The 24,952-nt window shown below is 39.0% G+C and overlaps 1 protein-coding gene across 1 annotated transcript; it reads right to left on the reverse strand.

Moving 5' to 3' along the window:
- Window positions 1–614: 614 nt before the first annotated feature.
- On the reverse strand, window positions 615–24,317 carry FSIP1 (fibrous sheath interacting protein 1; the record flags this gene model as incomplete). Its single annotated transcript, XM_010144529.1, has 10 exons — window positions 24,192–24,317; window positions 23,615–23,792; window positions 22,589–22,738; window positions 21,678–21,844; window positions 20,707–20,791; window positions 17,316–17,414; window positions 13,868–13,965; window positions 13,044–13,151; window positions 8,590–8,754; window positions 615–752 (listed from the first exon to the last, which is right to left on the reverse strand). Coding segments are annotated over exons 1-10 (1,314 nt in total), but the record flags the coding sequence as incomplete, so codon positions are not given.
- Window positions 24,318–24,952: the final 635 nt, after the last annotated feature.

Genomic DNA, 24,952 nt, shown 5'->3' on the forward strand with positions numbered 1-24,952 from the left:
CTCTTCTGTTGATTACCTATAGTGATGCCTCTTGCTAGTGTGCCAAAACACCTGGGGTTTCCTAGTAAAAGTCCAGCTTCATCAGGTTACCTATGCCAGCCGTCATCTCGCTTCAGTCTCTTGTACCCTACCATACCAGGTTTTTTCGCATAACCCATTCTATGGAGAAACAGAAGCCTTTTCATCTCAAAGATGAAAAATAACATTGAACAAAGATGTTAAAGTCTTCAAAATAGGCATAAATATCCAGGTTTTAACTGCCACTGCCAGCTCAGTAATGCAGCAATGTTCGTTTGAGTCTTCAGCAATTTCATTCCTGACTTTAGCTGAGCAAGGCAAGCCTTCAAAGTTTTGAACAGTCACAAAAAAAAAAAAAGGTAAGATATTTTCTTCCTGTGCTCTTAAGATCTAGGAGAAATACAACATTAGAACTGAAAAATGTTTCCAAGGCTAAGAAAAATTATTCATGACTTTTGCTTGTATCTTTCTTTGGGGATTCCCTCAGGAATTTACACAAGCTGGCAGAACTTGATTTTATTTTAAGACACGTGGAATGATAAAACCTGAAGTTTTCAAACTCACGGGAGAAAATCTGACAAAAATAGGAGACTTACACGATTTCTCTCTAGGGACTTCAGCTGATGATCAATTTCTTTCAGACGATTTTGCTGATCACGTTGCTCCTTATTGTCTCGCAGAACCTTTTCACCTGGAACTGCTTCTAGGCTTCGGTTCGCATAAGCCAGAGACTCCTGACAAAAAGAACAGGCAAAAATGAAACATATGACTGCACATAGCTTGAAAGCCAGACAAGTGTTCTGATTTCTGTCAGGAAAAACCACTGAAATGTTTAGAATAATGTGTGAATTTCACATTTGGCAAATGCATGATTTTTATTACGCGCATTTTCAAATACAACAGCTAAACAGTAGGCTGGACTTATTTCAATAAAAGAATTCTTCCCCATTCCATTTTAAGAGGCATTTCTTAGTCTCCAGAGCTAATACTTTGATGCTTAAACAAACAATAAAATTACTTTAAGAATCGGGGAGACTGAATGAGGAGTTCAAAGCTTGCTCCTTTTAACTCCTGGGTCAGAATTAGATCAGAAGGGAAAGGAAGAACTGAATTGAAATGACAGTAGGTTTTGTTTTCTAGATATCACAGTAAACGAGAAATAACCCTCTCTAAGTTGCCATTAGATGCACAATCATTATTGAAGATTTGGGCTACACCGTCTCACATCCTTCAGCAGCTTTGGATCAGATTCTGAAGACTGTATCAATCCTGAATACATTTAAAGTTCACCATAACATTTAATTTAGATCATTAAGAATGACAAGTGTTGGCAAAATAGTAAAGTTACGTTGTAATCGAGAAAAACCAGGGCTTTTTCTTGCAAAAGGGTCCTATAGAAGAACCCAAGGAATTCAAGTAATGGTGGAGGGGAAGAAAACAACCCAAAAAAAAAAACCCCAACATCTCTGTTAGTCCAATTCAACCCAAAGGAATATAAGCAACCGTTTAATAAAACCATAGCCTATTCATTATTATTTTCAGAAGCAGGTCAAACAATCTCAGTGAACACACACAGGGAAAAGAATTTCAAGTAGCATGTCTAACTGAAAAGAAAAAGAACCTTTGCAATTTAACATTCAATGGAAAACTTTCCAAATACAGTATGCAAAAAATTGTGAGCATCTGTAAACAAACTTTTCTAAATATCAAATCTATGAGTTCTGACATGTAAAGCGAACTATTAGATACCTGAAAATAAACTTATTTGAATATATATTTACAATCAGCAGTAGCTGGCAGTACACACCACTATTAAATTTTCCTATAATAGACAGGGATACAAACAGCATCACCTGTTAATGACTAGAACCTCTCTAAACTGGACTGAAGCTTAATGTGGGCCACTTAAAGCCAAATTCTTAATATTGAGTGCCTAAAGCCAGTCTTCTAAATACAGAGAGGTTTTAATTAAATATGATGCCCAATAGTAAGATATCTGCTTGACTGACATCTGTACAGGGCAGAAAAAAAACAAAGGACTTATTTAAAATTGTGTTTACAAACACATGTAACAAGGACGTGACCTTTCTATCTGCAATATAACTAAAGAGGTTGCAAAGCAGCTCAAAATACAGGAGAAGCTCCCTCTAACAGCAGAAATTGATTTCACATGGCTTTGTTCTTCCAGTGATTTTAATGCAAGTGGAACTGTCCATGGCAGGGTGGGGAGGAAGATGATGGCACCATATTTTTTTTTTTTTAAATTATGGTTATTTCTGCAATTACATTTCTAAACCCAGTCTTTTGATGGGTGCATACAGAGAGACATTGCCATGTGAGCAGCTGCTATGGATCAGAGTTGCAGTTACAACTTATTTTAAAAGGCAGTGTTATGAATACACCTATAACTACTGGTACCGAGAAGTCACTACATTCTCTATTATACTTGCCAGTATTTTATTTTTGAGGTTGTATGCACGGACTGCTGGTTGACATTTTAATAGGAACTCCACCTTCAATCAAGAGCAGAGCTCAACCTGCAAATGGCATCGCTGAAAATATTATTGCTGCAATATCAGCTAGATTTAAAAAGGTGACGGTGAGAGGAGTCGTAAAATCAAGAAAGTTACTGCCTCAGAATTCTTTACTTTCTTTTCCACACACGTTTCTAAAGCAAAGCTTTATGCAGGTCTCTGTCCTAGTCTTTCAAATAGTTTCAGGCATACGTGTTCCATTTTTACAGACAGCTCAGCTGCTGCAAGCACTTAGGAGCAACCTCTTCAAACTTCAGGAAAACTATCCACCAGAAGTTACTCTTCCTTTTATTACGCTCAGCATGTTTTTAAGCCCAGTTGTTCCTCTAGTAAGGCAATACTGTTCTACTGAAAGAAATTCTTAACTGGGATAAACATGATGACTTTATTCTCCATCAGCTTTTCTTGAATATTGCTCTCTGCCATGACACCCAACCAAGTCTTAGCAGAGTGCTGGATAAGACCTGAACTATGAAGATTTACTAGAAAAAGTACTTGTTTCAACATTTCTCCAACATCATCATCCACAACTGACACAGTTCTATTTAGATGAGATGGTGAAGAAAATGGTTACTCTACTCTTCTGATGAGCGTGATTTTGCACACACATCAATCACATTCCTTTTTTTGTTTGTTTTTTTGTTTGTTTGGTTGGTTGGTTTTGTTTTACAAACTGAAGAACATCTCTGTAAGTCACTCCTTGCCCAGAAGTCATTCTACACTTCTGAGCATTCTGATAACCAGTTTTCCATTTTTTCTGTACTGGTTATGAGATCCAAGGCCCACAACTGCACAAGTCAAGCTGTATGGTGCACTACAGATGTGTACAGCAGCACAGTGATGCTCTCTGCTCCATTTGGTCTTCCTTTCATAATTATTACTAATCATCTACTCAATATCTGACCACTACGGAGCACTAAGCTGCTGCTTCCACAGAAATAGTTCTTACAGCCCCATTTCTCTCATCCCTGAATAGCAACTGATCAGAACTCACAACACCTAAGCAAAGTTAAGACTTTTCCCCACTTAATAATTTTATTATTTTTCTCAAGATATCATGAAATAAATGTAGCAAGTATTACATAATGGAAAACATTTTATTGTCCATGTAGGTAGTGGAAGTCCATTTGAGATTAATAAAGGTCTAAAAATCTTAAAGCTGAGGTAGAAAATAAAAACTGTTAGATGTTAACAAGGAAAAGTAAGTACTTAGCAATAGCCAAAGCTGAAATGATCATAATGCAAAACAGAAATATCCAGTATCTGAAATGGATAAAAATCATTTGTTGCACTCCCTTTTCCCCAAAATTATACAAAAAAATAAAATCAAAATCCCACCTAAAGAAAGATCGTGTCTTGAGCCACAAGACTGGCTGATCAGCTTATTAACCTGCTTCTAACATGCCCCGAATTTGACACCTGTCAAAATCATCTTCACTTTTGCTGAAGTGCAGCCATGGAGTTCAGGCAGTCAAAGAATCCATTAATTGAAACATTAGTGTCTCTTCAAAATATAATTTTGAGTATTTATTTAGTTTTAAAATGTTAAACTTATCTTATTGCCGTTATTGGAAAATGGAATATTTTTCTGATAGAAGAAACCAAATTACATAATCATCGAGGTAATACACAACATTAAGGTAATTAAAAGACAATCAAGCAGACAGATATTATTCTTTCTTTAAACATCTTCTCCATTTCCTTTTATTTTCAGGTAGTTTTCCAGTTTTTCAAGCTGGTAACTGTACTCATCATACACAGTCTTCCACTTCAGATTCTTCATCCTACCATTTTCCCGTCTCTTCCAGGATTACATTCAACTGAATTTGTTCTTCCCAAAAAATATTAAGTAAGACAGAAGCATTTTTAAATATTTAATAAAGCTGGCACCTGAACAAAGAAATGTTTCAGAGAGAAACACAGCCCTGATGAGAAACATTTCCACGTAAAAGAGAATATGAGTCACGGAAAGGCATTCTGAATCCAGCTGGACTCGCTGCGCAAGAAGAAGATTCTGTATGCTCCTCTGCACCAGCGCAGCTACGGTACTGTAGGATAATTAAAGCCAGTTGCTACAGATTTCAGAGGCAGAGCACAGCTCTGTAAAAGTACCTACCAGTGGCAGAAAGCAGCTCTCCCACTGCGCCAGTGGTGATTAAGTGCCTGCATTTTGGAAGCTGTATCTAACACAGTTCTTGGAAGAAGAGAACGTGCAGCATTATGATGTGCTACTCTAAGTGGTTTAATCACTTCTAAAATTCTAAATGAAAATCCAAGCAGATAATTTACACAGCAACAGCTTTTCCCCAACGCTCTCCATCACTAATGCTCTGTACCCTACTCGACCACAAGAGATCAAGTCCAAGTCTCATGGAAATCAGAAAGAATTTCAGTGCAGATTTTTAGAAGTAAGATTAATGTCACTGAAGTCAGCCAGTTCTCCAAAGGAAAGAACATCGATGTTCCAAATCAGACTTGTATCCTTTAACAATTAGACTCAATCAAAATAAATTCTGTACATTCATGAGGGTGGGGGTTTTTTAGCCCTCTTCTGGCAACTTAATGGAAAAAAACCCAAACTATAAAAAAAACAAACTCCTAAGAAACAAATATTGCAGTACATTCAAATTTGCATTCCATAGCATCTGTGCCAGTATCTTTATCGAGCAATTAAGTTTACAGAATTTACCTCAGTTATGGGAGAAGCAGTGATACAATCTAAGATGAAACTCTGAACACAGTAAATCAACAGAAGCTTATCTGAGACTTCCACAATACCAGATTACCACTACTGGTTTGGAATGCTACAGATCCCCAGTCTCGCCAACAAATATTTTGTCTCTCACAATGTTTAGAGAATATATGTGAGGGTGAAAAACCCAGCATAATTCCTGCATATTTAATTCCCTCTGAGTAAGCTAAAAGCGTGTTCTAATTGGTTTTACAGGAGATAACAGCCTTCCAGTGCTGATAGCTAGGTAACTTCCTCATTTAGATGCTGTGGTCGGCTGAAGAAGCAATTGAAAATCTTGTCATTAAACACTTGAAATTAAATCCAAGACACGATCTTCTTTTAGAAAAAGCACCATTCAATTAATTCCTTCAGACCCTTTCTGGGTAGGTATCAGCTGTCATTGATGACGTTCCAAAAGACATTCAGTACAAAGAATTCTCATATTTCTCTGCCGCCTGCTTATTTTCTGATATCAGAATTGATGCTTCAGGTTTTTTTTAAAAAGCAAATTCATTAAAAATTCCAATTTACAACAATATTAGAGGATATTGATCATGATAAACTGTTTTAAACATTAAAAAACCATGAGAAGAAATGAACTTAAAACAACTACTTTTAAAAAAAGAAATAAATGGCATTTTTCATACCTTCGGACAGGAAGCTCTCTAACTCAAAACAGTCACTAATTTCTTAGCTACTGCTGTTTTTGTAAGAAGCAACCATTAAAGGCATTTGAAAACAAAAGATGTAGAGAATGAACTTGCATAAACAGTCAGAACTTGATCTGTTGTATTCCTATGTATGAATTGAAGAGTGATTTTTTTTTTTAGTCACCAAAAAAAAATAACCAAGAGCACACGGGTTAGGCATAGTATGAAGCTTCCACAGTAAGCAATCAAATTCCTGAAAGTTGAGACAACTATTTTCTCCTTCACTTACCATTAAAAAAAACCTATCAGCTGAGATTCGGTGTAAATATAAACAAGCCCAGTCGTGTCACAGTGCCAGATACAATCAGATTGCGCCTAACCAGTCAGGCCTCACAAAGAACTTAAACAGTGACTTGCCTAAAGTCTGGATCACAGTGAAACTGAGGCACCCACTAGACCCCCTGTGTTCTGCTGAGAGAAACAGCTCTGGACATGCAGAGAAGCAGGAACGAAGGGACCTACGGCGTTTTGGAGTCAGCTGGGAAGGCACCTGGAAATCAAGACACTTCTGGAACTACCTAGCTGCAGAGTGTGAGGGACTGCTCTTGTTAGTTTTTTTTTTTTAATTAGTTCTGCATTTTTGCAGTTAGTGACCTTCTAAATCTGTTTTTCAATAACTAAAGCTTCCTACTCATTTCAGCTTATATTTATTCTGTTTAGCTCTTTCTCTAAATTTAGAAAACCAACTCTACCCTTTGGTAGCTTTCATTAAAATGACTCACGTGTTTATCTGAACAAAACAAGAAAAATGACAAATGGAATCCTCTAAGTGTTTCCTGGAACTACCATGTCTGAAAGCCTTTTATATGCTGCAAAACAAAGGTGAAGAGTAACTGCTTTTTACTGACGAATGGTAATTTATCACAGAATCACATAATGGTAGCGTTTGGAAGGGACCACTGGAGATCATCTAGCCCAACTCCCCTGCTAAGGTTGCCCAGGATGGCGTCCAGGCAGGTTTGGGATCTCTCCAGAGAAGGCGATTCCAGAACCTCTCTGGGCAGCCTGGGCCAGGGCTCTGCCACCCTGAGAAGTTTTTCCTCATGTTTATGTGGAACTTCCTGTGTTCCATTTTGTGCCCACTGCTCCTTGTCCTATCACTGGGCACCACTGAGAAGAGGAATGGAGTTAATTATCTCTTTTTGGTTGTTCAGTTTAATATTATTCAAAAAGATAATACATTACTCTAGTTTTTCCTCATGTTTATGTGGAACTTCCTGTGTTCCATTTTGTGCCCACTGCTCCTTGTCCTATCACTGGGCACCACTGAGAAGAGGAATGGAGTTAATTATCTCTTTTTGGTTGTTCAGTTTAATATTATTCAAAAAGATAATACATTACTCTTCAATAAGCGTACATGTAAACGCGAGTTTCTAGTCAAATACTCCCGAGCTTTTACCCGAAAAGGAAGCAACAACCACCACCTGGACAAACGTTCCCAAAGAGAGCGTTCATTACCACAGGCAGTGGCACTACCTTCAAGCTGTACCTCTGAACTGTGAACACAAGCTCCAGCAGTCGTGGGCAAGCTCAGCTCCACCAACCTGCAGTTACTGGTAACAACTCTGTTACGTAAGTGATTACCCACTAGAGGGAGTCGCTGTCTCACACATTAAATCCCAGTTGGTGAAAGATCATCAAAACCTGACTCCTCTGGAACTGTCAGAGCAACAGAACTACTACTATGGGTAGACCAAAACCTGAAGTTCAGAAAGAATTCACTACAAGAAAGTGACATTAAAGTGCTCATTAGAAAAAGAAAAGAACAAACCTCCCTGGTATTTTACCCGTTCAAAGAGATGTTTCTTACACACCGGGAACTGAAAACACTATTTGCCAGTGTACACTCCTACAGAGCCCCTGATACACAGGTTCTGGCTACGGACAGTAAATTTTACAGAAGTAAACATTGTTTTGCAAATTAGTGCAAAACAGGAATTACAGTATTTTATGTCATATTTTCCCCATTGTGTCAGGGGCAGCAATACTGGGGCGTGGAATAAATTGGAGTCTTCTGTGTACAAAATTTAAGCAATCATTCCTCAATGCTGAAGGTTCTTACTACCACTGGCAAAACGGCAAGGCCATTAAAAACAAGGGACATACAATTTCAATTGATTTTCTACAGTCTGTAACACTGCTTATTGGTTTTACCTTTCAGATCGTAAGTGAAGAGGTACTTTTGGAACCCTGAGCTAAGAAGAAATCTAATTCCAATTCCCAAAGATGAATTATCATGGGCAATGTGTTATTACGCTGACAAAACCGAGGCCCTCAGTTCAAAATATCCGAGTTATCAAATCCGGCATACAAAATTTCTTGTTGAAAGTGTGGAATGAACAAGTGATAAAAACCAGACAGTCCTTGAATTATATACCACACAACACTGCAATGGATTATTTTTCCATATGATTACTATAGCCAAAGATTTCACTCTACTCTTTAACGCGTATACTTTGAGAACAAATAGAAGACGCTGAAGAAAAATGCAAAAAATACAAATACAGACACACACTGTATTTTCATTTACATCAACACACACCACGCATTTCAAACATGAAATCTGCAATGTAAACTCTGTTCTGTAACATACCTGATAAAGCTGGCCTGGAGATTTTGAGCAAGAGCTGGAAATAGCAGAAAAATCCCCATCAGACTGTAGTACTTGAAGCTTAATGTCTATCTCATTTAGGTGGTGAAATTCCATTGGTTCAGGTGTGTACCCTTCTCCTGGTGCTAGCCAGCAAGATTCATCCTCCTATTGAAAGATACAGAAAATATTTAACCTTTGTTCCCAAAGAAAACAGAGTTTAAAGGCAGTCATACATCAAGAGTATTTAGTTTTCAAAGAAACCATACTTAAGAATAAAACTTCAGGTTTCATCTCTCAGTGCAGAGCTGAGATCTAACAAATATTCTTGTACCTAGTGGCACACAGATATGGACAGAACAATTAGAGGCATACACTTTTCATTTTTAAATATAACCAAGCAGCAACTTAAATAGACTTAAATATATATATATTTATTTTTAGAAACGACATGCATTGTTAAAATGCAATAGCAATAAATGCGTTCACCTAAACAGACTGCTGTTATTACTTTACTTCTTTCTACAAAAAGTCAAAAGCCTGTGTCCTCACTGATTTGGAAACCCCGAAATAAAATTGCTTTAAGTCAGATGCTCTGCCTCCATGCCAGCTGGCCAAAGAGCAATCAGACAGCTCCCAAGCTCCCCAAACGTTCTTGTGAAGTTATACGACTTCCTCGACCAAGCTAGCTGACACCCAGGAGAAGCACTCTGGATAGCTAACCCTTCTGAGTTAAAGCACCTCACTTCACAGCCTCTTAGCCAAGTTAGTCAAACTTCAAAAGAGTCTTATGCCACTCCATGCCTATCGCAGCTCCCACCCGTGGACACAAACTCTTCCCTTGTTGCGGTTTCCGCATTCAACACAGCGGTCCCGGCTCCCTTTTGAAGGAATAATTGTTTGTCATGGTCTAATTTGCCTATAGATCTTCTGTCCAGTGCTGCACGCTAAGCATCACTTTGATGCCAACAGGAAAATCAGTTCAGGAGTGCTGTGCTCCTTTGCAAGATAGTGCAGAGGATAGAGATGAAGAGGAAAGCATCTGGTAGATGTAGATCCACCAGTCCTAAGACAGAAAACACAAAAAACATGCTATAAGCTCACATTTTCAATGCTAATATTGAAGTGGAAAGGCACAGCACTCAAACTGAGCTAGAAGTGTCCTCAACATCATCCTAAACCAATGCTGTTACACCTTGCATCTCAGCACTCCTCCTCTGCACGCTCATTCTGGAGACACCATATTACAGCTTAATTCCAAGGAAATGTACAGAGATGACCATACAGCAAACCTGAGACAGTGAGATATTTTTTTGTTTTTTTAAAAAAAAAGACCACTGCAAGTCAACAGGCACCAAAATGAGATATTCTCAGCTACACTGAACACATCTTGACCAAACTCCCTCAACGAACTTGCATCTTGAAGTCTGGCAGCAAATGTAGACACACCTATTCTGGTAAACACTCAATCACACCCGCACAGCGGCACGTGAGAAGTCCAAATAAAGTGGAACATAATACCCTGCTCTCTACTGTCCTCTGACGGAGGTGGAAGCAGACTCCTGTGCAAGTCAAAGAAGGAAATACAATCAGAAACTATGTCAAATAGCACAACCACCTTCCATCTGATTAGAAGTCAAGAAGAGGGAAAGCCTGACCAAAACCAGGCTTGGAGCTGCAGAGGTTGATGCTATGGCAGCAGCTACCTGGAGCTAAATCTCAAAATGAGGGTACAAGACATCATGTCGCATGTGTGATGTATCACCAAAGAAGAAACCAAGGCACCCATAGGAAAGGAAAGGAACTGCTCTGAGGCGAGTAGCTGCTGCCCTTCTAGAGCCCCCGTATGTTATCACAGAAACTGCGAGAGACAGAGAGCAGAGTTCTTTTCCCGACTGCAACTGACACAACTTTTTCCTCTTGATAGCAGTAACACCTGACTAACCCACATGAATATGTGCTCCTAGTACAGAAAGTTGTGTATTACAAGTGACTTGACCCACTTAACCCAAACAAATGAGCTCATATTTACAAACTGATGCAAGTTCTCTACCTCAAGCTGGTACTCTTCCTCTCGCACTCGGGGAAGCAAGTCTGCACAACCGCCATTCACTGGGAGCGACAGTAGCAGATTACATGTCTGTCCTGACCACAGAGAAACAGCAAGTACAACCTTAGGAAGGCAGGACAGCAACGTGGAGGAGGACACAAGTGTAGTACTGGTTTCCTTTCTTTTTCCTAACAGAAGGCGGCCAGTATATTGCCCTAAGACTTCAACATCTATCTTGCAAGGGATTCACGTCCACTCCTTTACAGCTTCCAGATTAGTCCTCTGGCTATTCAAACAGCCACATCTACATAACAGGAGGAAATATCAGCTTCCAATTACAATACCACTGCTGTGAGGTCATCCCTGGTTCATCCCCTTTACCCTAAAGCACACCTATTATAATAGTAATAAAAAAAAAAGTCATCTCTTTTGAAACAAAATCAGTTCTTCTAATGCTTTCTCATACTTGTATGACAACACAACCAGTAAGCCTGACAGGGCATGGCCTAACTCCAGAAGAGCCACTCAGAAATACCTCTAGAGGCTTGCCAGCCTTGTGGAAGCATCTGTTCAGGTGAGACTGTGACCATCATAAGCATCCAACGTGGTACTATGCTTGTGCCACATTAACCACCCCCTAACCAGGCAATGAAGGGCACAGTGCAAACACACAAACTCTGCAGGAGTCAGTTAAGCTGCAGCTGGGCTCTTCAGCTGCACCTCAGTGTCTACATCCCATGCTCTCATATCCCATGCTCCAAGTATCCAAATTACTCCAGTAGTCACTTTACTCCAGGGTTAAATGAACTCACATATTCTCTTCAGTATTTTCAGTATGGGTTTGCTTGGAAAATAAGCTTCTGTCCAGTCAATGTTTCTGTATGTTAACTCAGAACAATACTTTCATAACAGCACAGTCAGTACTTATTACTGTGGAACATCTGAAACAAATTATACCCCTGCAGCTTTGACAATTTGATTAGCATGGATGCGTACTTCTAAAATATTTTAAATACCCATGTAACACTTTTTTTTTTAAGAAGTGAGAAGTGCTGTTTGGATATTTGACATATTTAAGTACTACGAGTCAAATGCAGTTATCTAATCCAGATTACACTACACAGAGGAATTCACGCAGCAGAGCCAGGTCTGCCTCAATGGATGCCCTCCAAAACATTACTTTAGCTAATGTGGTTGCACCAGCTTTTTAAAAGTCAGAATGAAATAAGATGAAAGAGGCCATCAGCTAGACTGTTACCTGGGCCAGCTTGAAGCAGACGAGATAGATTACTCATTAGCTGATAATTTCCTCATGATCTTTGTTATAAAGCAGCCACAGGAAATGCCTCACCCGTCATATAATTCAAATGTGGGACAGGAATCATCCTTCTCCAGACCAGACAGTTTAAATAACTATGTATTATCCTTTCTTTTATTCTACTTCGGCAGTAGATTTAGGAGCTGTTTTCTTTAAAGACATGATCTAGCATGGTCTAGGCTAACCCACAAATTACCACTCCCATTATTGTTCACTGTATCAAGAACATACAGCAACACACGTGTCCTGTGTACTCATCTATTTAATATCTGATATAAATAGGAAACCCTCTATAGATAATGCCCACATGATAGTGACATGTGCCAAATACTATATTTGGATCAATGTTACACTCCTCCATTGCCCTGAGGCAATAAAAGGTACACATTGCTAGTCATAACTTGCATTAGCTATTCAGCCTAAATGCCTCTAAATTTTGTAAAGGAAAGTAGCTTAAAGAAAACCCAATAACTACACATTGTGAGAGAAGACTTTTGCAATCTGTAAAACAATAAATTACTTCTAAAAAACCCCACTATTTGCTAGGTCAGAAAGCTATGGTGTTTCTTAACAGCAGGCTGTTTTAAAACATCTGCAGCTCTTTAAATGCTGACATGTATCAAATAAGGACCATCTCCTCGAACTGAAACATGTCCTTAATCAGGAAAGAACAGAAGAGACAGTATTCATTAATCAAACACCAACCTTTCCAACAAGAGGAGAAAAACAAACAAAAAACCCACACCAAAAAAAAGAAAAAACCCCACAACCCTCTCCCTGGTTTCTGCCTATTCAAAGGAAGTACTCTTGATGATGAAGTACTGTCAGCTGAACACCTCGTCACCTGTGCAGAGATGGTTTTGCCACTGCTGAGCAGTGAAGCAGGGTCAAGGCCTTTTCTGCTCCTCACCCACTCCACCACTGAGTAGCCTGGGGGTGCACAAGGAGGCCAAGCGTATCCAAGTGTTAATAAAATGAACTAAAAAGCCAATGAAACTCATTTTTGGAGCCAATTGGGTTTGTCCCATTTAGAATTACAATAAAAATAAGCCAAATACAACAGGACAGTACAAATTAAAGTTGCCATACCTCAAGACCTTGCAATTCAGTTCCATCTTCTGTATCTTTCAATAGTTCAATTAGTCTTTTCCTTTCTCTCTCAAGCATAACAATCTGGCTTCCTGAATCCTTTGCTAGCTGAAATATTTACAAATAGAAAAAATAAACAATCTCTAGAACTCCAATAGCTCAAACAGCACCAAAACAAAGTTTTAAAGCTCTGTGAAATTAACTTCCAAATCTGGCTTATTTCCATAATACAGATTTTCAGTCTGACAGAAAAATTTAGCAGCCTCCATACAAAAAGTTGATAATATTATAATGGTCTTTGACATAGCGGGGTGGCGAGGGGGATATTTTTCATCGGATGAAAAATCATTATAGCTACTAGGTCTTCTGGGGGAAAACAACTCCGTGAAAATCAAGGCATATTTTCTGACAGGAAGAATTCCTCTGTAAATCAGGCTGCCATGCAGGCTATACATGAACAACCCGCATACCTACTCCTTACCTATGCATAAGAACATCTTCCTTCCTTCAACTTAACCATAAAGACACTTAAAGAAATTCTTAGGAAATATTTGCCCTCAAAACAAGCTATGTCCAGGCACAAACGGAGCAGCTGAGTTTCCAGCACTCTTTTGCAAATACATAGAAGCAGCATTGTCCTCACCAACCCGAGCATCAAAGATAGTTCTCATCTTATAGAGTACTCTGCCATAACCAACGTTTTTTAACAGCAAGCTTTTTTCATATATGCATAATTAGCTTTTAATGCTCCTGATAAAACACCCAGCCATCTCCAAACTTATATACTAATGTTTAGTTAACATTTAACAAAATGTTAATCTTACCTCGATGTTCTTTTTAATGAAATCCTGATTGTTTTTACTTTTGCTGTGCGTTTTTTCTGCTTGACTAAATTCGTTTGTTTCTAATTCACTTGGGTGATCTGAAGTTTGAAGAAGAAAAGTTGCTCGGTCCTTTTGACTGAGAGCTGTAGTAACACATTCCCATTTAAATCTTTAACAAACATATGGAGTGACAAACTTTACATAAATAATGAAAACAGCATATAAAAACTGTGTAGCTACATTTAAAACACAACTATTGACAAAAATCTAACCTCATTTTTAAGCTTTTATTATATGAGATCGTTCACTGTTGTGAAGGCTGAAATACTTTTGGATTCCTGACCTCAAAAATGTTAAACATGGCAGCTTTAAAAGCCACAGCATTCTTTCAAACCCTATCATTGTTTCGGTTTTATCATCAGTACAAAACCAGACAATAATTTTTTTTAAAACCACAGAACTATTTGGAGACATATCAAGTACATTTTTTACAATAAAACAGCTGAAGAGCAGATGATTTAGCTGATATTATCATAACACAGCTTATAAAACAAATTTGTTTAAAAATAAAAACATAGAGCTGTAAAGCTATTAAACAGCCACATGATTATGTTGACAACATCACATCTATGTTTTGTTCAACAATGGGTTTCTATCCGTTATACAAAGATGGGCACATACTCTGTTTTTCAGAGACTTTTACCAGTTTTAAAACAGCAATTCCTTTACAAACAGGAAATATTTATCACGTTAAATAACAAGTACAACCAACTTCTAAGTCTCAAAAACTACTTCAGAAGTAGAATGGTAGTTTTTGCTTTTCTAGAAAGCAGAGATTTGAAAAATGGGTGGGGTATTTGCCTACAAAAGACTCCAGTTTAACATGTTAGAGAACAGAAGACGGGCTACAGAAGTTCACATTTCCCTTCAGACCGTGGGGAGGCGGCAGGCTGAGCCCCTGCAGCCCTCAGAGCTCACCAGTGGAGAAAAGTTCCATGCACAGCGTGCGGAGGAGCCCATGCTGGAGCAGGTCACAGAGCCTGAAAAAGGTCGTGACTCTGAGGGAGACCGATGCTGGGGCAGTTTATCACTAGGAGAACCACAGGCCATAGGAGACCCCACACTAGTTGGAGGAGTTCACGGAGGACTCTCTCCCACGGGAAGGGCACCGTGTTGCCACGGGGTAGGACTGAGAGGAATGTTTCCCTTGAGAAGGAAGGAGCGGCAGAAGCAACATGAAGCGGACTGGGACTGACCACAACCCACATCCTCTGTGCTGCTTCAGGGGAAGGAATTAACAAAGCCGTGCCTCAGAAAGAAGGAGGGTTGGGGGGAATGACTTATTTAAGATTCTGATGTTTTTCTCACTGTTCTACTCTGATTTGGTTGGTGATTTGGTTGCAGTTTTGTTGTGTAAATTGATTTGGGCTCCCCAAGTTGAGTCTGGCTTTTGCCTGTGACCATAACTGGTGAGTGGGCCCTCTCTGTCCTTTGTCCCGACCCTTGAGCCTTTTATTGTATCTTCTTCTCAGAGTGAGAAGGCACCTGCGTGGTGCTTGGTTGCCAGCTGGGTTTAAGCTGTAACAACTTATCAAGGAACTGGCTCATCAGAGAATTTAACTATCAATATAAACATGACAAGCTGTGTTCTGAAACGAGCAATACACACCAAACACCAACATAACATGCAACATATATGAAGCATGACTTTTAACTACATCTTTCTCTAACTGTAGAATAAGCGTTTTTGAGAGGGAGAACATCTCAGAACGCTCAAGTAAATAAGGGACAGATGTGGATCACTGGAACAAAAAATACACCGAAAAGTGCCATGGGTCAGTAAAAGAGAGACTGCAGCACAATAAATTTCACATACACATTTTGGTGGATTTGGAACAAATTTCAAAGATTTGTTATAAATCCTGGTGAGACTGAAGTAATATTATAAAACTAATACACACATTCTTCCTCACAAGTTCCTCCTCTTCAGAGTCTGCCTTTATGACAGCAGTTACACAGAAGTCCAAAAGCTACCAAAACAGGAAGTCTTAGCTATTCAGAAACCGTATCAAAAGCCTCTAGTAGAAATACAAAAAGAGTAATTTTTTGCTCATATGGTGTAAGTGATCTCTATTTCACGCGTTTCTATTTCTCCCAAAGTAGGAGAACATAGAACATCTCAAAACAGTGCAAGCAACAGCAACCCCCAACCATGCCTGTGCTGGGAGCTTGAGAAGTCACTGCTGTCCTGAGTACTGGTAATGAAACCTGCCATTGCTATTCAAGGACAACTCAGAAACATATTCAGTGCAACTCAGAAATTGTGAAGGTGAAAGCTGAGTTCAAGGTTCATTTTAAGGGAGGAATGAGGACGTATGATAGGAAGATAGAAATCAAAAGCACAGCACTGCTCTCCATCCCAGTGTGAAGAAATATTTAATGTTAAGGTCACATTCTGGTGGACTAAGAAAAGCTGAGGTGCCAGTTTAATAATTAAAACACACAGTCACATTCTAAAAAGAAGAATTCTGCCACCATCAATGGTTTGACCTTGAGGAACACCCATTTATTTTGTCCGTGTCATCCCAGCCAGTTACTGAGAAGATAGATTCCTTCTGTTTACATAGGATGGTAGATCACACAGAAATAAGCGTTTGCAGCTGACAGCTAGGGCAGCTGAAGCTATTCTTCTTATGTCACAGCACATGTGAGAAGTTACCCAACCACACAAATCTGAATTTCAAACAGGGAAAGAACAGAGGCACAAAAGCACAATTCCATTTATTTTGAAGTGTTGGACACACTACACTACTGCCAGTATCTGGATCCTCTATACAGTGCACTTGATCAAATGATGTCTAAAAGCATCAGAACAATGTTTGGGTTTTGCCAGGAAGTACTTAATCCATAAAAGCAACGCAGCCTTTACAGTAATCGGCATAGGAAAATATAAAATGAGTTGCCTGAAGATTTAGGTTTGTCACAACATCCATACAATTTCTCCTGAAAACAAAATAATTAAAGAATAGTTGAAACTGTATAGAGCACCACTTTACATTTTCAGGTGGTTTACTGAATATAAGCCTATTAAAGTCACAGTAGCTTAGAATAATAGCAAAGACAAGTTTTAAAAAAATTTCCAACAATCTTTAATATATTTCACAATGAATTAGTTACACACCTCATCATTTTGCAATAAGTTTTACAAACCTGAAAGTAAAAATTTTCTTAGCATGTTGAGTAAAATGTTTTAGATAAGTCATAAACAAAATTATACTCTTTTATAATTTGTAAAAAAATATAAGAACTGTCACCAGTCCACTAAACAACCTTGCTTTTTCTGATTTCACTGGCCTGGCCACAAAGGCCAAGCCTTCATCACCCACCCACTGTACGTGTTGTGATGCCGTTATCTAGAAATACAAGCTATAAAATTAATAGAGCTTACCCTGATTAGGTTGGGGTTTATGGCAATCGTAACGTTCTGGATTAATTTCTGTGTGAAATACTGAAGTATGTATTTCAGCATCTTCAGCACCGGAGGGATCTGCAAGGAATTTTTTCAGTAAAATGTAATTGATGTGTATTTAAAGAAGAGCTAGTATAATGTGTATCATACCGTAAGATCACCACATGAGAGTTAAAGAAATTTACTTGGATAAATCACATAACCATTTGTCAAGAAATAAAGGAGCAGGAAAAGTGTAAGCTGTGTCTCATGAATAATTACACCGTTTCATATGGCTGTGTTTCCGTTTTAACAACTACCGCCCATGCAGGACAAATAATTACATTCCAGACAATACAGCCCAAGGCCCTGAAGTTCCAAAGCTTCTGCATACACCATGTGGCAACTGGTCTCAAATTCTGAATGACAAAAAAGTATCCAGGCTTTCACAGCTGGTGTCTGCCTAGCAAGAATTATTAGACTTCCAAAGGGCTTAGGGCAAAGGCATAGATTAGAAAAAAAAAAAATGTTAAAACGTCCGGGCATGCAACAGTCATTTCAGTTACTCAAAAAAAAAAAAAAAAGAAATTCAGTCACGGTATTGACATATATCAACTGGACATCTAAGTTAAGGCATTAACTTGCAGCCCACGCACTTAGTACTTACAGAAAAGGACTTGTATTGCCAAGAGTCACATATATCACATGTGGAAAATGTGGGTTTTCACAATTACAAAAACAACCAACATCCTGTAATAATGAAGTTTCATGGCCTCCACTGAAAGTGTGGGTTTGTTACACGGAGCATAGGGGAATGAATTTAAGGCTGTTTAATTACCTCCTGATTTACACTTCTGCCATGAGCGTGTCAGAGGTTTCTTTGTGCCTGAGAGGCTGGGACACATAAGTGATTCTGTACCTGGAATTTGTGTTTGATTTTGCAGCCCTATTAAAAGCCGTAATTAAATAGCTCCCCTATATAATGTATTTAATAAAGCTCTTTATCAAATTCAGACTCTGAAAAGCAAAATATATGAATTGCATTCCATTTCAGTATCAACCAGGGCAGCTATCAGGGCACTCAAATAAAGAAAGAGGACCTGAAAAGGAAGGCACTAGTACATGACAGAAAACTCAAGATAAAGATCAAGCTGAAGGAAAAATATAAACCTAAACTATGCAGAGCTTTGCCAGTACGTTACACCAGAACCCCCACGATGCACATGAGCTCTACAGCAAGGAGTTACTTTTGAAATAAGTGGAACTGAAGCACGGAGTTAATGAACAACCATACATCCCTGCTTGACTGGTTTTTTTACCGTATCCTGACATCTACTGGAGACTTCGCAAATATCACCCGTACCAAATTCTCTATGTTCCTCCCGTAAGAACCCAAACTTCAGCGTACAAATAAAAGCAGGTTACCAGGTAATAATAGGTTTTGTTGAAATGTTTTAACCACCCATTGCTATCACTGTTATTCGCATCAAACTGAGATTTTTGTTCAGCAATAACCATTCAGACCTCAAACCCTTGTTCTCCTCCCACAAGAAAAAAAAGACGGGATGCACCCCAATCCTGTTTCCTTTCCACCGAGGTATACACACGAAGGGCAGGACGCAAAATGTGCACGTGATGCAAAACATGCATGAGAATGCCTGCACCGAGACAGAGTATTCAAACAGCAAATTTTTTAAAAACACTCTCAGGCAGTTTTAACATGGCATATTCTTGACAAATGCAGCCTGGTTTTGTTCCCCCGGCCTCTCCCAATAAAGACACTGCGAGCAGAATGCCTAGCTTGTTCCAGTGTCTCCCCCAGTAAGAGTCTAGCCACAGAAAGAAAAAAGGGCATTTAAAAAACCCCACTATTAGCTTTTTCCAGGTCCCCACAAGCGTGCGCTTCCTCTGGACGTTCTTGCATAAAGCCACCAAAACTTCAGGACGTGCTTCAACCACTTGCTTAACAGAACTGTGTCCTTCTGACTCAGCAGAGAAAACAATCACAAACAGTTTTTTAACTTTTCTTCTCTACCTGTAGTTTTACAGTATTGGTATTCACTGTCTCTTTTTGTTCCGTATCACATTCCACCTTTCTCTGCATCATTGATACTTGCTTACCTTCCCTGTTGAAGAACTCGTTCCTTCATTAGTCATTTGTCTGCTCTTAAAACACCAAATTCTGTAGCTGCATTAAGTGCTACTCGAGGTGGAAGTGATAGTTACTAAAAGACTAAAATGCAAATGTTTATTCTTACTGGTGTGATCATTGCCACTTTGAATATTTTTGTCTTCACTGTCCTATCATGAAACTCAGAAATTATCTTATCAGACCTCCTGCTTTTTTCTTCCTGAGAACAGCATGCTAGCATCATCTATCTTAAACTTTCTTCTCTAGAATTCTTAGGAAAAACAGCTGATTAAAAGACGCCTAAATTCATGTTTCATATTCACACCTTTTCCTCAGAATCACCCTGTATATTATTTGATGATGCCTTCTATTCAAATTCTCTCTCACGTTCAGAAACTTAAATTCTTTTAAAAGTGAATTACATGTCACTTAATCAGTATCAGATGTAAATGACCCATACTCTCTTCGGGATCACGGTCCACAGCCTGGGCTGTGCACGCATCTTCCTGTACTGTTTTCCAACATGTAACTCACTATCATAATGCGGCTCCACTCTTTTGGTTCTTCTGTTAACAATTCCTAAAAAGGCTCAGGATTTTCCTCCCTCCGGATCTGCCATGTTATGAGGTTCTTGCCATGGTGCTGCCATTGCTTCCTTCTCACTTTCTCTCCCACTCTCGCATGAAAATTTTCTCCAAGACATGTGTGGCAGGGCCCACATCCCCAGACCTTCAAAGTAACATTTTTAGGCCCAGTATTTTTTAACTGCCTGTCCTTCCTACACCAAGTACGTCAGCCTTGTAACTTCATAATGTCATTTGTTTACCAAAGCAATTCTGAATTCCTTGCTCATTCCCCAGGTGTTCCAAACTGGTAACGACATCTATTTTTCAGCAGGTTTCCAATCTTTGTTTTCCCTATACCAGCTATCATTACTTCAATTTACCAGTGCTACCACTTCCACGTCGTTTCTGAAATCATCTGTGCTTCCCATCAACTTCAAAAATGCAAGCCTTCCTCATCCTGGATTTCTACCCTTCTGTAGTAGCCAGTTCTTAGGAAAAAAATGCCATCTCTATAAACAAAACTAAAGTAAAACTTCTGCATCTGGTAATGCAAAAAGTATTTCAGTTAATTTTTCAAATATTCCCTTGATGTACTGTTACAGGCAAACATTATTTAACTGTAAAGGTTTGAAAGCTTTATTTTTATAGCATCCTACAAAAATGAGTATTAATCAAAATACTTTTTCTTACTTACCAACTGTATCCTGCCATGATGAGATCAAAGCTAAAAAAAGTTTTGTGTTTTCTACCTCCTCCTGGCTTCCAGTGGTTCCGATAGACTATTCGAAAGAAATAAAGCATAAATACACACATGCATGCATTACTTTAAAGTAAATACCTTAAAGGAAAACACACTGTCAGGTTATCAGGTCTAATGAACTTCAGACCCTACTAAAAATTCCTTGTTCAGTGGCAACAGTTACCGCTTCATTTTTTTCTTGAGGCTATCTGAACATCTCCTAAAGTGATGACAACTGCGTGGTGGAACTTTACAGTCTCTGTTATAAGCTGTCTGGAAACATATTTCACAAGACCAAGAAGTTCTGGATACAGATGGCTCCGAATCCAAATCCGCTGAAATTAGGAGATGCTGTCAAACCAACTCCAATCATGTCCTTCTAGCAACTGATAGTTGTATTCAAGCAAATTATACAATAGGTAACCTCAGAGAAAATACTAACCCTCATGTTTCAAGGCTTAAAGTGACATTTAACTTCTGGACACCAGGAGAGGAATAACGTGAAGGAATTTCTGCCGCAGTGTTCTATTGCCTTCTCCAGGGGGCATCTCTAACCTTCTCTAGTAATAGTACTGAAGTAGATACATCTGAGAATGGTCACACTAGAACAGAATAAAAGCTTTTAGGTTTGGGTTTGCAGATGTCACCTCTTGTGACACCTTATCATACCTGCAAACAGCAAGCTCAAACGTACAACTATGCTGCTAGTAAACCACACCTGTCAGCTGTGTATTTGGCTACTGGTCACATCAATTTTTAAGGGCCACAGCCTTCCATAGTCAACATGTATTAAAACCCACCCAAAGCTGCTTTTAAAGATTCAGTCAGCCAGTTGTGAGTTATTCAATAAAACAATGCACCTGTGAAATGTAATTCTGTAAGACAGTAAGATACACTATCTACAAAATAGGCAGAACGTTTCTAACCTGAAGTTCTTCCCAGAGCTTCGCCCTCATTTCTTTGCCTTGTTTTTTAATTGCTCTCTCCTTAAAGAGTTTTTTTGCCAATACTGTATCAAGTTTATTCATTTTCTTCATAGCTGCTTGAATCTGAGGCTCTACAACTGCTTCTTCAGAATATTCCAAGTTGGAAGTTTGGTGTAAAATATATTTGAAATCAATGTTAGCTTGAAACAATTCAACTTAAAAAGCAACTAAAAAGCAGCACAAGTAATTTGTTAACAACCATAGACAAAAGCACAATTATTCTTGAGCGTATATATTATGTTTATTTCTAAATCTGTTTGTAGCAGGGAAAATATAAAAGTCTTTGTAACACAACACTGACTCAAACTGTGAGCTGTAGCAGCTGGACATGGGCGGGTGGGGGGAGGAAGAGTCCTTCCATTTTGGACAAGCAATTCAATTCGAATTTATAACGGAAGAATGGCAACACCTCCACAGCATCAGAAAAAAATCACAGACAAAATAGGCTTAAAAATAAAAAAAATATATTCTACTAGTCAGGCTGAAGAAGTTAAGTTGAAATGTCATCCGTTAAAAAGAGTAATTCTGTGGTTAAGAGAAACTCTGTTTTAAATGTTACGGAAGTTTCAGTCTTGACTTGTCTCTCAGCCACACCAGCTTCTGACACTGCTTCTAGAAAAATGTTGTTTTGAAAATTAGAAATGGAGGAACATTATGGAAACAACCACTGTTTAATTAGATTTCTGTATTTTCTCTTTTTTTCCCTAAACCTGCGGATCACAATTTCTGTCTACTTTAAGCTTCTGCCCTTCCTATAGCATCCTCACGCTCCACCCTCTTTTCTGCTCAATAATATCAGACACACATAAATGGTCCCGAACTCTCCTAGAAGCATTAACGAAAAAAGAAAAAAGAAGTTTCATTGCACTGGCTGTTCACTTTATACACCTGAAAAGTAATACCTGCTCTTGCATCGCTTAGTTTTCCTCGGGAAGATTCACAGAATTTTGAAGTCTGTGTTTCAGCACTGTCATCTCCAGAATCTGAATTAGAGATACATCCTGAAAAAACACAGGAAAAGCTTTTCACAATAAAAGAGATGTGTGAAATAAATTTTTAAAGATACTGTTTGAAATGTTAACAATTAAGAGACCAAAATACAGGTTGGTCAGTTGGGGATCACCACAGAGACTCTGTAGTGGATTACTGTTCAAAATATTATACGTACTAGGACCCCAGGACTCATGCTGAACACAGGAGCAGGAATCACGGAGTTTCTTTTGACCCCAATTCTGTTATGAAATCTTACCTCAGCTCGAAGAAGGCACACAAACTTTCTGCCTCACGTACTGGCCTTTGCTTGTCTATTTTTAAGCAGAAGCTCTAGAAAGTTAATCTATTACCGATTACAGAGAATGCCATCTGAATGCCACCTACAAGTGCTCTCTTTAAAATGAGATACTGCATAATTATGTTTAAAGTACATTATTAGCATTAGCACTGTTCAGCTATTACATACTATAACTTAAACCACAATTGCCCATTTTTTAGCCATTATTAGGATACAAGGTTTCTAACAAATGACCACGATCTTTGTGAAAGTTTTCACAGAACACCTTATTGAAAACACTTTCCAACACCGTGCCATGGAACACACACAGATGGTTTCTCTGACTGATCTTTCAGGCCATCATCAAGGTGCAGGTCACAGCTTAGATGCACCACGGGACACGTGCTGTAGGGGCAATGGCAGTAATGCATTTCTTTCAAAGATGGACTCAAAATCAGGAAGAGAAGGTATTACTTTTGACAGCTCCTTCTCTCCTACAATTTTGCCCATTTGCATCCTCCTTTTCCTCTGCCAAGAATTTTACCCAAAATATACAAACATGATATTGTCCAGCCACAACACAGGGAAGCGTTAGTCATTCCCGCACCTGGCAAGTCCCTGGGGTCCAACGCACGCTTCTGAAGAAAGGTGGTCATGGTTTGCTGCTCTGTTCTAACTTCCTTGGCAGCAGAGTTCTCTCTGTCACCACCTTTGTTTTCTTCCGGACAGCAGTCTGTTAGACTGACTCTTTGATGACTACCAGCCCAACTGATAGGTGAACCAACCTATGAAAGGTGAATCAATTACTACCATGAAAGTAGAAATACTTGGGGGGAGGAAAAAGATAAGTGCAATAATCACATATTATCACAAAGGCTAGAATCTATTAAAGATACATGATTAAATATAAAGAGGAAGACAGTCAAGTTTTCCGGGTTGTAGTGCTGAGTAGCCCTTTTTGTCTCAAACATAAAAGTAACACAATTTCAGAAAAATGAAATTAAGCATCATTCCTTGCAGCTGTAAGGCGCAGCCCATGTCCATGAGCTTTCACATAACCCCTCAGCAGACCTTCAGAGCCCAAAACTCCATGCACAATTCTGCTTTTTTAGCTTCATCTCTTTGGCATTCTACCAAGAAGAATGAGGCGCAGCTTCTAACCCACTGCAGGTGAGAAGAATTACCTCTGGTGAACGTGGCTCTGCTGTCAGTATCTCCATAGAGGTATTTAAAGCTCTACAGCCAGGGGAAGCTCTTGAGCTAGATGTAGGCCTTAAAACCTTATCCAAGCTCCCCTTTGTACCATCCATCGTGACCTAAAAAAAGAAACACATAAAAAAACCTTTCCAAACTATCAGTTTCATAATAAAGCAACAAAAGCCCAGGAATATTTCATATGTAGATTAAACAAGTTTAAATCCTTTCTAGCAGCTCAATGTTGAGAGGTATAGACAAACTTGCCACTCCAGTATTCACGCTTTAATACATGTGCAAATACACGTTTATATCATGTGTTTAACACAGTACTCACATGTGCTTACGGCAAAGGAACTTCAAATGGCTCAAACCTCCAAAAGAACCTTCCAACAGCGGGATTGTCACGGCTCTTCTGGGTTTTCTTTTTTAAAAAACATGGGCCTGCAAAGGTAGCACCAAAGGACGAATGAGGGTGTTGTACAGACACCTCGAACCTATCAAACACAGCAGCCCAAAGCTTTTCCGTTCAGCGGTTCTGAACGGGGAGGGTTCCCAAACCCAAGCGATCACGCTGCAGGCCCAAGTCTCTTTTAACAACAGGAATACACACTCCTTCACAAATCCCGCAAGAACCCTCAGGAATTAGACACCCGAGTACATGCCACCCACTGGTAATTTCCAGAGATCCAAGTAAACAGTTTTTATCTCAGTGAGAGAAGCAGGACCAGCTCTGTCACAACGTGACACG

Source organism: Buceros rhinoceros, unplaced genomic scaffold, assembly GCF_000710305.1.
Source record: "Buceros rhinoceros silvestris isolate BGI_N320 unplaced genomic scaffold, ASM71030v1 scaffold1000, whole genome shotgun sequence".
Lineage (NCBI taxonomy): Eukaryota > Metazoa > Chordata > Aves > Bucerotiformes > Bucerotidae > Buceros > Buceros rhinoceros.